General features: G+C 44.2%; 1 protein-coding gene across 1 annotated transcript in view; it reads left to right on the top strand.

Moving 5' to 3' along the window:
- Positions 1-13,823, top strand: part of LOC121574506 (vegetative cell wall protein gp1-like) — a 52,802-nt gene that overhangs the window by 21,626 nt on the left and 17,353 nt on the right. Inside the window, exon 2 of the mRNA XM_041887116.2 lies at positions 3,533-5,301. Coding sequence (XP_041743050.2) covers positions 3,533-5,301 — 1,769 coding nt within the window. The remainder of the gene's footprint in view (positions 1-3,532; positions 5,302-13,823) is intronic.

The following is a 13,823-nucleotide window of genomic DNA, read 5'->3' as shown; positions in this document are numbered from 1 at the left end:
GAGAGAGAGAGAGAGAGAGAGAGAGAGAGAGAGAGAGAAATCAGCTCAATGTAATTGAAGAATCCATCAAAATTTTGATAAACTCACATATCTACTGGGTGAAATACCACAGTGTGGCATCACAGCAGCAAGATTTGTGACCTGTTGCCACAAGAAAAGGGCAACCAGTGAAGAACAAACACCATTGTAAATACAACCCATATTTATGTTTATTTATTTTCCCATTTGTACGTTAACTATTTGCACATTGTTACAACACTGTATATACAGTTGAAATCGGAAGTTTACATACGCTTAGGTTGGAGTCATTAAAACTCGTTTTTCAACCACTCCACACATTTCTTGTTAACAAACTATACTTTTGGCAAGTCGGTTAGGACATCTACTTTGTGCATGACACAAGTCATTTTTCCAACAATTGTTTACAGTCAGATTATTTCACTTATAATTCACTGTATCACAATTCCAGTGGGTCAGAAGTTTACATACACTAAGTTGACTGTGCCTATAAACAGCTTGGAAAATTCCAGAAAATTATGTCATGGCTTTAGAAGCTTCTGATAGGCTAATTTACATCATTTGAGTCAATTGGAGGTGTACCTGTGGATGTATTTCAAGGCCTACCTTCAAACTCAGTGCCTCTTTGCTTGACATCATGGGAAAATCAAAAGAAATCAGCCAAGACCTCAGAAAAAATGTGTAAACCTCCACAAGTCTGGTTCATCCTTGGGAGCAATTTCCAAACGCCTGAAGGTACCACGTTCATCTGTACAAACAATAGTATGGAAGTATAAACACAATGGGACCACGCAGCCGTCATACCGCTCAGGAAGGAGACACATTCTGTCTCCTAGAGATGAACGTACTTTGGTGCAAAAAGTGCAAATCAATCCCAGAACAACAGCAAAGGACCTTGTGAAGATGCTGGAGGAAACAGGTACAAAAGTATCTATATCCACAGTAAAACGAGTCCTATATCGACATAACCTGAAAGGCCGCTCAGCAAGGAAGAAGCCACTGCTCCAAAACCGCCATAAAAAAGCCAGACTACGGTTTGCAACTGCACATGGGGACAAAGATCTTACTTTTTGGAGAAATGTCCTCTGGTCAGATGAAACAAAAATATAACTGTTTGGCCATCGTTATGTTTGGAGGAAAAAGGGGAATGCTTGCAAGTCGAAGAACACCATCCCAACCGTGAAGCACGGAGGTGGCAGCATCATGCTGTGGGGGTGCTTTGCTGCAGGAGGGACTGGTGCACTTCACAAAATAGATTGCATCATGAGGAAGGAAAATTATGTGGATATATTGAAACAACATCTCAAGACATCAGTCAGGAAGTTAAAGGTTGGTCGCAAATGAGTCTTCCAAATGGACAATGACCCCAAGCATACCTCCAAAGTTGTGGCAAAATGGCTTAAGGACAACAAAGTCAAGGTATTGGAGTGGCCATCACAAAGCCCTGACCTCAATCCTATAGAAAATTTGTGGGCAGAACTGAAAAAGCATGTGTGAGCAAGGAGGCCTACAAACCTGACTCAGTTACACCAGCTCTGTCAGGAAGAATCGGCCAAAATTCACCCAACTTGTTATGGGAAGCTTGTGGAAGGCAACCCGAAACGTTTGACCCAAGTTAAACAATTTAAAGGCAATGCTACCAAATACTAATTGAGTGTATGTAAACTTCTGACCCACTGGGAATGTGATGAAAGAAATAAAAGCTGAAATATATCATTCTCTCTACTATTATTCTGACATTTCACATTCTTAAAATAAAGTGGTGATCCTAACTGACCTAAGACAGGGACTTATTACTAGGATTAAATGTCAGGAATTGTGAAAACTGAGTTTAAATGTATTTGGCTAAGGGGTATGTATATACATAATATGACATTTGAAATATCTTTATTATTTTGGAACTTCTGAGTGTAATGTTTACTGTTAATATTTATTGTTTATTTCACTTTTTGTTTACTATCTACTTCACTTGCTTTGGCAATGTTAACATACGTTTCCCATGCCAATAAAGCCCCTTGAATTTAAACTGAATTGAAATTGAGAGAGAGAAAATAGAAAGAGACAGAAGCCTCGTTTATACCTGGCGCTAACAGTATAGGCTAGCGCGGCTAAATGCTTCACAGTGTAACAGTGTAGGCTAGCTAGGCTAAATGCTTCACAGTGTAACAGTGTAGGCTAGCTAGGCTAAATGCTTCACAGTGTAACAGTGTAGGCTAGCTAGGCTAAATTATTCACAGTGTAACAGTGTAGGCTAGCTAGGCTAAATGCTTAACAGTGTAACAGTGTAGGCTAGCTAGGCTAAATGCTTCACAGTGTAACAGTGTAGGCTAGCTAGGCTAAATGCTTCACAGTGTAACAGTGTAGGCTAGCTCGGCTAAATGCTTCACAGTGTAACAGTGTAGGCTAGCTAGGCTAAATGCTTCACAGTGTAACAGTGTAGGCTAGCTAGGCTATATGCTTCACAGTGTAACGTGGCGCTAACATGCGTCCTTTGTCCTGATCTTGTCTACATTCTGACTGTGCCCACATTTTCAGAAATATGTCTACACATGACAGGCGGCTTTAGTAGATGTCTGTGTGTACCACTGACCTGTAGCATCTCCTGCTCCAGACAGAAACACATCTTCATTATTTACATTAGCTGTTTAATGTTTTAACACAGGTGCCAAATCCATATTTCTCTCTAGCTTACATTTTACATTTTAAATAACTCTGGAAGAGACATGGTCGTTCAGCACTAGTCAGGCTCTAGGCCAGGGGTGGTGAGGAGATTGGAACACAATAACTGGATTATCGTTGATGTCAATCTGGAGATTATCTCCTAATGAGCTTTGAATATGAGTTTTAAACTATTACTGTAAATACAGCTACTGGATGGGATTATTAATCTGACCAAGTCAATGCAGCCAACCACTCAACAGTGACGAGGCACAGATTTTAAAATCGCTATTATATAAAACAATTATATAATTGTAATAATATCATATTAATAACATAATAATAATCACAATAATAATTGTATAATTATTAACAACAATTGTAATCTCATAAAAGCAAATGTACTTGTAATTAATACTATGAGATAAATCCCCTTCTCTCTCTATGACATACAAACACACACACAAACACACACACACATACACACACACAGAGAGAGAGACACACACACACACACACACACACACACACACACACACACACACACACACATACACACAGAGAGAGAGAGAGAGACACACACACACACACACACACACACACAGACACACACACACACACACACACACACACAGAAACCCGAACACTCAGAAAATGAGGATGAACATGAGGTCATTCTGATCACAGTAGATCAAATAGTGGTGGTCAATGAACCCTTTAATACAGTATTAACTATACGTATCCAATATTAGAATATTACTTGTGGGGCTTTCTATTTGGACTTGATCATGATTACACATAATAATAATGATAATAATAATAATAATACATAACTAATACCCTTTTTGATTAGCAGCAAATACGCTTAACCATGTTTCATATCAACACAGCGAACACATCTCCCAATCCTTGTTACAAATTCCCCCACTACCCCCACACCCTCCTTCCCCCACTACCCCCACACCCTCCTCCCACCACACCCTCCTTCCCCACTACCCCACACCCTCCTTCCCCCACTACCCCCACACCCTCCTTCCCCCACTACCCCCACACCCTCCTTCCCCCCTACCCCCACACCCTCCTTCCCCCACTACCCCCACACCCTCCTTCCCCCACTACCCCCACACCCTCCTTCCCCCACTACCCCCCACACCCTCCTTCCCCCCTACCCCCCACCCTCCTTCCCCCCACTACCCCCACACCCTCCTTCCCCCACTACCCCCCCCCCCCACACCCCCACTCACCCCACTACCCCCACCCTCCTTCCCCCACTACCCCCACACCTCCTTACCCCACACCCTCCTTCCCCAACTACCCCCACACCCTCCTTACCCCACTACCCCCAACCCCTCCCACACCCTCCTTCCCCCACTACCCCCACACCCTCCTTACCCCACTACCCCCCACACCTCCTTCCCCCCTACCCCCACACCCTCCTTCCCCCACTACCCCCACACCCTCCTTACCCCTACTACCCCCACCCTCCTTACCCCACACCCTCCTTCCCCCACTACCCCCACACCCTCCTTACCCCACTACCCCCACACCCTCCTTACCCCCACTACCCCCACACCCTCCTTCCCCACTACCCCCACACCCTCCTTCCCCCACTACCCCCCACACCCTCCTTCCCCAACTACCCCCACACCTCCTTCCCCCACTACCCCCACACCCTCCTTCCCCCACTACCCCCACACCCTCCTTCCCCCTACCCCCACACCCTCCTTCCCCCACTACCCCCACACCCTCCTTCCCCACTACCCCCCACACCCTCCTTCCCCACTACCCCCACACCCTCCTTCCCCCACTACCCCCCACACCCTCCTTCCCCCACACCCCTCCTTCCCCCACTACCCCCACACCCTCCTTCCCCCCACTACCCCCTACCCCCTCCTTCCCCCACACCCTCCTTCCCCCACTACCCCCACACCCTCCTTCCCCCACTACCCCCACACCCTCCTTCCCCCACTACCCCCACACCCTCCTTCCCCCACTACCCCCACACCCTCCTTCCCCCACTACCCCACACCCTCCTTCCCCCCACTACCCCCACACCCTCCTCCCCCACTACCCCCACACCCTCCTTCCCCCACTACCCCCACACCCTCCTTCCCCACTACCCCCACACCCTCCTTCCCCCACTACCCCCACACCCTCCTTCCCCACTACCCCCACACCCTCCTTCCCCCACTACCCCACACACCCTCCTTCCCCCACTACCCCCACACCCTCCTTCCCCCACTACCCCCACACCCTCCTTCCCCGCTACCCCCACCCTCCTTCCCCCACTACCCCCACACCCTCCTTACCCCCACACCCTCCTTACCCCCCTACCCCACACCCTCCTTCCCCCACTACCCCCCACACCCTCCTTCCCCCCTACCCCCACACCCTCCTTCCCCCAACCCCACACCCTCCTTCCCCCACTACCCCACACCCTCCTTACCCCACTACCCCCCACACCCTCCTTACCCTCCTTCCCCCACTACCCCCCACTACCCCACACCCTCCTTCCCCCACTACCCCACACCCTCCTTCCCCCACTACCCCCACTACCCCCACACCCTCCTTCCCCCACTACCCCCACACCCTCCTTCCCCCACACCCTCCTTCCACCCTTCACTTGTAATTTGTGTATTAAGTGACTTCCTAATAATGCAGTGTGTGTGTGTGTGTGTGTGTGTGTGTGTGTGTGTGTAGCTCTTTGCTCATATTCATTCATATTCATTCAGATGGTTATCTCTGGGCTTGTTTCAGCACTGCAGCAGCATCAAGTCCAGTAATCCTTGTGTCACTTATCCTTTTAATTTAATTACATTTTACATGATTAATATTTCATTAAAGTATTAGATGATATAAATAGCATGTTATTTCAGTCAGAGTGCTGTCCGTTTGTGACATAAACACCCCTCTCCATCCCCCTCTCCACCCCCCCTCTCCATCCCCCTCTCACCACCACCCCCTCTCCATCCCCCCATCTCCACCCCCTCTCCATCCCTCCCTCTCCATCCCCCTCTCCATCCGCTCCCCTCTCCACCCCCTCTCCATCCGCTCCTCCATCCCCCTCTCATCCACTCCTCTCTCCACCCCTCTCCATCCCCCTCTCCATCCCCCTCTCTCCATCCGCTCCCTCTCCATCCCCCCTCTCCATCCCCCCTCCAACCCCCCTTCGCCATCCACTCCCATCTCCATCCCCCCCCTCTCCAACCCCCCCTTCGCCCATCCACTCCCTCTCCATCCCCCTCTCCAACCCCCTTCGCCCATCCACTCCCCTCTCCATCCCCCTCTCCATCCCCCCCTCTCCATCCCTCTCCACCCCCCCTTCGCCCATCCACTCCCCTCTGCACGCTTGAGTGTGTGTGAATGTGTACGTGTGTGTATGTGTGTATGTGTACGTGTGTGTGTGTGTGTGTGTGTGTATGTGATCTTCTGTCCTTTATCCAGGTCAATCATCCTAACCGTTCCTCTGCCCTCCATTAGGTCGCTAATCAGATCAAGCTCCTAATTAATTGATTACCGATTCATTGTTGTAAACACTCGTTTAATAATGATAATGAAGTGATAGCTGCAGGGATAGCTACAGTGAAAGCTGCAGGGATAGCTACAGGGATAGCTACAGGGATAGCTACAGTGAAAAGGTGATAAAGGGCACATGGGGCTCTGGTCAAAAGTAGTACCCCATATAGTGAATAGGGTACCATTTGGGATGTTCCCAAAGTGATAGTCTCACTGCACCTTGATGGAGAAATTAACAATAGCAATCTAATCTAGGAAGAAACTCTCTCTCTCTCTCTCTCTCTCTCTCTCTCTCTCTCTCTCTCTCTCTCTCTCTCTCTCTCTCTCTCTCTCTCTCTCTCTCTCTCTCTCTCTCTCTCTCTCTCGTATACTATGAAACGGTTATCTATCAAAATACTTTAAACAAATCATAGCATATCTATCCGTAGCTCTATATTTCCTCAAAAATATATTCTGATGAATAGCTGTAAATTTTTAACTATATTATAATAATCGAATGACCTTGTTTAGTAAGATACCCCTGATCGTTGGTTTTATTTATTCATTATTATATTTCTTCCTTCATTTTTCTCCTTTTTAAAGATGTGTTTCTGTAAAGTGTGAAACGCACTAAATCAATTGTGATTTGATCAGATTGATAGACCTATCATTTCTTTTGAAGACTTTGTGACGTGGATCTCTCTCTCTCTCACTCTCTCTCTCTCTCTCTCTCTCTCTCTCTCTCTCTCTCTCTCTCTCTCTCTCTCTCTCTCTCTCTCTCTCTCTCTCTCTCTCTCTCTCTCTCTCTCTCTCTCTCTCTCTCTCTTATTAAATGAATAAACCAAACAGCCCAAATTAAGTGAACCATCCACCATCAGAAAGCTGTGTAGAATATAGGTAGGATTATTATGAGTGGTATTAGTCCACCAGATGGGGATGGCTGTATGATGTGGTGCATTTCGCATGCCTGCTATCCCTGAGTAGAATGAGGGATTGAATATACAGACAGATACACTTGGGACAGAGAATTATCTAGCTACAAATTGGAGTGGATTATTGAGATTTGGATGGAGATATGATTAGACAAAATCATAATTTCCTCTACACTCTCTCTCACAATCACACACACACACACACACGCACGTATGCACGCACGCACACACACACAGTCAGTGGTGTAAAGTACTTAAGTAAAAATACTTTAAAGTACTACTTAAGTAGTTTTTTGGGGTATCTGTACTTTATTTTACTATTTATGTTTTTGGCAACTTTTACTTTTACTTTTACACTACATTCCTAAAGAAAAGTATGTACTTTTTACTCACATTTTCCCTGAGACCCAAAAGTACTCGTTACATTTTGACAGGAAAATTGTCAAATTCACACACTTATCAAGAGAACATCCCTGGTCATCCCTACTGCCTCTGATCTGGCGGACTCACTAAACACAAATGCTTCGTTTGTAAATTATGTTTGATTGTTGGAGTGTGCCCCTGGCTATCCGTCAATAAAAAAAAAAATATATATTGTGCCATCTGGTTTGCTTAATATAAGGAAGTTGAAATTATTTATACTTTTACTTTGACTTTTGATACTTAAGTACTTTTTAGCAATTCCATTTACTTTTGATACTTAAGTATATTTAAAACCAAATACTTTTAGACTTTAACTCAAGTAGTATTTTACTGGGTGACTTTCACTTTTCTATTAAGGTATCTTTACTTTTACTCAAGTATGACAATTGAGTACGTTTTCCACCACTGCACACAGTCCCTCCCGCCCCCACCTCACCCCGCACATGCTCAAACTGATAAATTAAAGTTGAGTGAGCGATCGCATCAAAGACGTCTCTTCCCCTTCTTCCATCTTCCAAAGGTTTCCTCCCTTCCTTCCATCCTTATTCACTGTTGCTGTCTGGAGGTATTTTAATATGTGGCAGTAATTCACTCTGCATCCCAAATGGCACCCTATTCCCAATATAGCTCACTTCTTTTGACCAGGGCACACATAGGACGTGCACTATGTAGGGAATAGGGTGCCATTTGGGATGTAAAGGCTCAGCTCTTTGAAACACAGATGGCCCACTAGTCTGCAACTGGTTTCCATTGGGACTATGGTCTCTCTCTCTCTCTCTCTCTGTCTCTCTCTCTCTCTCCATCTCTCTCTCTCTCTCTCTCTCTCTCTCTCTCTCTCTCTCTCTCTCTCTCTCATCTCTCTCTCTCTCTCTCTCGTCTCTCTCTCTCTCTCTCTCTCTCTCTCTCTCTCTCTCTCTCTCTCTCTCTCTCTCTCTCTCTCTCTCTCTCTCTCTCTCTCTCTCTCTCTCTCTCTCTCTCTCTCTCTCAAGGCGAAGAGCCTTGAAGATAATGCTAATTCAGACATATGTGTGTGTGGGGGGTGTTACACACACCCACACACTGTGTACCAGTGCCACCACACTCAGATACGTACGTCTAGCTCCGCAACATCAAGGAAGGCCTGACAGGAAGTTGGCGGTGGCGTTTGGAAGGTGTCCAGGACACACACACACTCACCAGGACACGACACAGCAAGCAAAGCCTCTAAGAGTCTCTTTGATGAAGTGGCTCACCTTTAGAACTCTGTGTTGTCCCGGCAGCGCCCCCATTCCCCCACCTCCCCAACCCTTGCCTGAATCTTAGAGACGGAGACAGAAATTAATACATTCTGAGAGTCTAGCTAGTCCACTTTGAGGTCTGTTACCGGGAATGTGTCTCTGAGAGTCTAGCTAGTCCACTTTGAGGTCTGTTACTGGGAATGGGTCTCTGAGAGTCTAGCTAGTCCACTTTGAGGTCTGTTACTGGGAATGGGTCTCTGAGAGTCTAGCTAGTCCACTTTGAGGTCTGTTACTGGGAATGGGTCTCTGAGAGTCTAGCTAGTCCACTTTGAGGTCTGTTACTGGGAATGGGTCTCTGAGAGTCTAGCTAGTCCACTTTGGAGGTCTGTTACTGGGAATGGGTCTCTGAGAGTCTAGCTAGTCCACTTTGAGGTCTGTTACTGGGAATGGGTCTCTGAGAGTCTAGCTAGTCCACTTTGAGGTCTGTTACTGGGAATGTGTCTCTGAGAGTCTAGCTAGTCCACTTTGAGGTCTGTTACTGGGAATGGGTCTCTGAGAGTCTAGCTAGTCCACTTTGAGGTCTGTTACTGGGAATGGGTCTCTGAGAGTCTAGCTAGTCCACTTTGAGGTCTGTTACTGGGAATGGGTCAAGGCAACTAGAGCAGAAAGACAGACATAGTTTTGGAAAGTCCTTTTGTTTTCACAAAAGGCAGACAAGTGTAAAAAGCATATCCTGAATTTGGATTCTGTGTCATTTCTGACATGTTGAAACTGCTGTAATTACAGGAAAGATGTGTGTTAATTATCAAAGGCAAATCCTCCCAAAATCCTATAATTAAAAAAAAGTGAAATTCAGAACCAAATGATATATAATAAATAAAACCGTAATAAAACCAGCATTTGTATTATTGTATTCAGATATTTAAAGTTGTAAATTAGTTATAAATTAGATTTGACTCGGTTTTAATCAGTTTTGGGCCTAGTACTCACTACTGTATAGACAAATAGCACCAAGGACCACATCCCTGAGACACCAAACATCCCTAAGATACCAAACATCCCTAAGACACCAGACATCCTTAAGATACCAAACATCCCTAAGATACCAAACATTTCTAAGATACCAAACGTCCCTAAGATACCAAACATTTCTAAGATACCAAACATCCCTAAGATACAAAACATCCCTAAGATCCCAAACATCCCTAAGGTACCAAACATCCCTAAGATACCAAACATTTCTAAGATACCAAACATCCCTAAGATACCAGACATCCCTAAGATACCAAACATCCCTAAGATACCAAACATCCCTAAGGTACCAAACATCCTTAAGACACCAAACATCCCTAAGATACCAAACATCCTTAAGATACCAAACATCCCTAAGATACCTAACATCCCTAAGATACCAAACATTTCTAAGACATCAAACATCCCTAAGATACCAGACATCCTTAAGATACCAAACATCCCTAAGGTACCAAACATCCCTAAGGTACCAAACATCCTTAAGACACCAAACATCCCTAAGATACCAGACATCCTTAAGATACCAAACATCCCTAAGGTACCAAACATCCCTAAGGTACCAAACATCCTTAAGACACTAAACATCCCTAAGATACCAAATATCCTTAAGATACCAAACATTTCTAAGATACCAAACATCCCTAAGGTACCAAACATCCCTAAGATACCAAACATCCCATACACAAAAAAAAATATATATGTATGCACGCATGACTGTAAGTCGCTTTGGATAAAAGCGTCTGCTAAATGGCATATTATTATTATTATTATACCAAACATTTCTAAGATACCAAACAAACAGGCTAAATATTCTCAGTAATCCTGTAAATATTTGCTAAAGGAAAAGCTGCTTCTGAATTTATAACTGAACAATGATGGAGAATAGAGAGTGAAGGTAGCCTCGGGGCTCCCGAGTGGCGCAGCGGTCTAAGGCACTGCATCTCAGCGGTCTAAGGCACTGCATCTCAGCGGTCTAAGGCACTGCATCTCAGGGGTCTAAGGCACTGCATCTCAGTGGTCTAAGGCACTGCATCTCAGCGGTCTAAGGCACTGCATCTCAGCGGTCTAAGGCACTGCATCTCAGCGGTCTAAGGCACTGCATCTCAGCGGTCTAAGGCACTGCATCTCAGCGGTCTAAGGCACTGCATCTCAGCGGTCTAAGGCACTGCATCTCAGCGGTCTAAGGCACTGCATCTCAGCGGTCTAAGGCACTGCATCTCAGCGGTCTAAGGCACTGCATCTCAGCGGTCTAAGGCACTGCATCTCAGTGGTCTAAGGCACTGCATCTCAGCGGTCTAAGGCACTGCATCTCAGTGGTCTAAGGCACTGCATCTCAGTGCTTGAGGCGTCACTACAGACCCGCTGGTTCGATTCCAGGCTGTATCACAACTGGCCGTGATTGGGAGTCTCATAGGGCGGCGCACAATTGGCCCAGCGTCGTCCGGGTTTGGCCGGTGTAGGCCGTCATTGTAAATAAGAATTTGTTCTTAACTGACTTGCCTAGTTAAATAATATATATATACTTATTAACATTTTACTGCAGTGGGCTAAATCAGAGTCACACAGTGTTTCTTGGTAGTCTTAAACAGATCTACTTTGAAACAAAAGTACCCACCTCACACACATGGTTATGGGCTTAAAGAAAAGAAGACCCCTGGACCATGTTAGATATAGAGTTGAAATGTATTACATTTTGAGTTTGCATCCCAATGTTACACTTTATATACATCACAGAAGACTGAAATATAACAAAACCGTTTGACATAGAAACACCAGATTTTCAGCAGGTTTCTTGAAATAATGTTTATTAATTATGAAATTATGAAAAATATTTAATACCGTTCCACCCATGAAGCCACTAGAGGGAGATTTGGCCATTTGACTGCGGGAAAGGGGTACATCTGTTACATTTCTTGAAGCTACTTGAAGTCATGTGGTCCTCTGTAGCTCAGCTGGTAGAGCACGGCGCTTGTAACGCCAAGGTAGTGGGTTCGATCCCCGGGACCACCCATACACAAAAAAATGTATGCACGCATGACTGTAAGTCGCTTTGGATAAAAGCGTCTGCTAAATGGCATATTATTATATTATTATCATGAATCCTCATTAGAGACAGGTTGGTGTTTCAGATGCACGTCCGTTGTTGTATTTGGTGAGCCTGTCAAGCCAAGCGTTGAACGTAGGCATGGCTATGTATAGACATAATGTCACACGTCGGAGCTCCTCGGTTCAATACGTGAAGAAGAGGAGGAAACCTAAGGCAACATCATATCATATTAACACATACCACAACCTCCGTCATATCATATTAACACATACCACAACCTCCGTCATATCATATTAACACATACCACAACCTCCGTCATATCATATTAACACATACCACAACCTCCGTCATATCATATTATCACATACCACAACCTCCGTCATATCATATTAACACATACCACAACCTCCATCATATCATATTAACACATACCACAACCTCCGTCATATCATATTATCACATACCACAACCTCCATCATATCATATTAACACATACCACAACCTCCATCATATCATATTAACACATACCACAACCTCCATCATATCATATTAACACATACCACAACCTCCATCATATCATATTATCACATACCACAACCTCCATCATATCATATTAACACATACCACAACCTCCATCATATCATATTAACACATACCACAACCTCCATCATATCATATTATCATATACCACAACCTCCATCATATCATATTATCATATACCACAACCTCCATCATATCATATTATCATATACCACAACCTCCATCATATCATATTAACACATACCACAACCTCCATCATATCATATTAACACATACCACAACCTCCATCATATCATATTAACACATACCACAACCTCCATCATATCATATTAACACATACCACAACCTCCATCATATCATATTATCATATACCACAACCTCCATCATATCATATTAACACATACCACAACCTCCATCATATCATATTAACACATACCACAACCTCCATCATATCATATTAACACATACCACAACCTCCATCATATCATATTAACACATACCACAACCTCCATCATATCACATATTATCATAACCACAACCTCCATCATATCATATTATCATATACCACAACCTCCATCATATCATATTATCATATACCACAACCTCCATCATATCATATTATCATATACCACAACCTCCATCATATCATATTATCATATACCACAACCTCCATCATCATAGGCAACATAATGGGGAATGAACTATATGTTCATATCCTATTAACACACACCACAACTCTAAGGTTTATGCATTGTAGAGTTGCTTATAAAAAAGTAATAGCGTCATATAATTTCTGCATCTTTGACAAAACAAAAGGACTGAAACTTGGTTCTGATGAGCACAGCCCGAACCTAGCGTGTCAGTCTACCCTTTGGCAACAGATGTTAGAGGCCCATCATTAGTTTGAATGGTTGCTGGTGATAAATGACTAACTCGTATTCTCAGACATCACAAAGTCACAACTCTGCCCTTTATTTTACCCTACAGCATTGAGCAAGTTGAAGTGAATATTAGTCACATCGTTACTTTGAATGGTTGTTGTTTTCATTTAATTTGGTAAAAGACTGAGTGATGGGACTGGGCAACAAGAAAAGTACTTTTTTTATTCTCCTCCTACGTCAAAAAGTGACAATTAATTAGTTGTCGTTCAGAGCCAGAGGTTGTAATGGGTTGTAATGGAAGTTGTAATGGGTTTGTATTTGTATTTGTTATGGATCCCCATTAGCTGCTGCCAAGGCAGCAGCTACTCTTGCTGGGGTCCAGCAAGATTAAGGCAGTTTATACAATTTTTAAAACATTACCACATATCTACAGTACAAAATCCATGTGTATGTGTGTGTATAGTGCGTATGTTATCGTGTGTGTGTGTATGTATGTGTCTGTGCCTATGATTGTGTTGCTTCACAGTCCTCGCTCTTCCATAAGGTGTTTTTTTTATCAGTTTTTTAAATAAAAATGTTA

The sequence above is a fragment of the Coregonus clupeaformis genome, unplaced genomic scaffold, assembly GCF_020615455.1.
Source record: "Coregonus clupeaformis isolate EN_2021a unplaced genomic scaffold, ASM2061545v1 scaf0121, whole genome shotgun sequence".
Taxonomy (NCBI): domain Eukaryota; kingdom Metazoa; phylum Chordata; class Actinopteri; order Salmoniformes; family Salmonidae; genus Coregonus; species Coregonus clupeaformis.
Note: the sequence above shows the minus strand (reverse complement) of the source record. Positions and strands in the feature narration are given on the sequence as shown.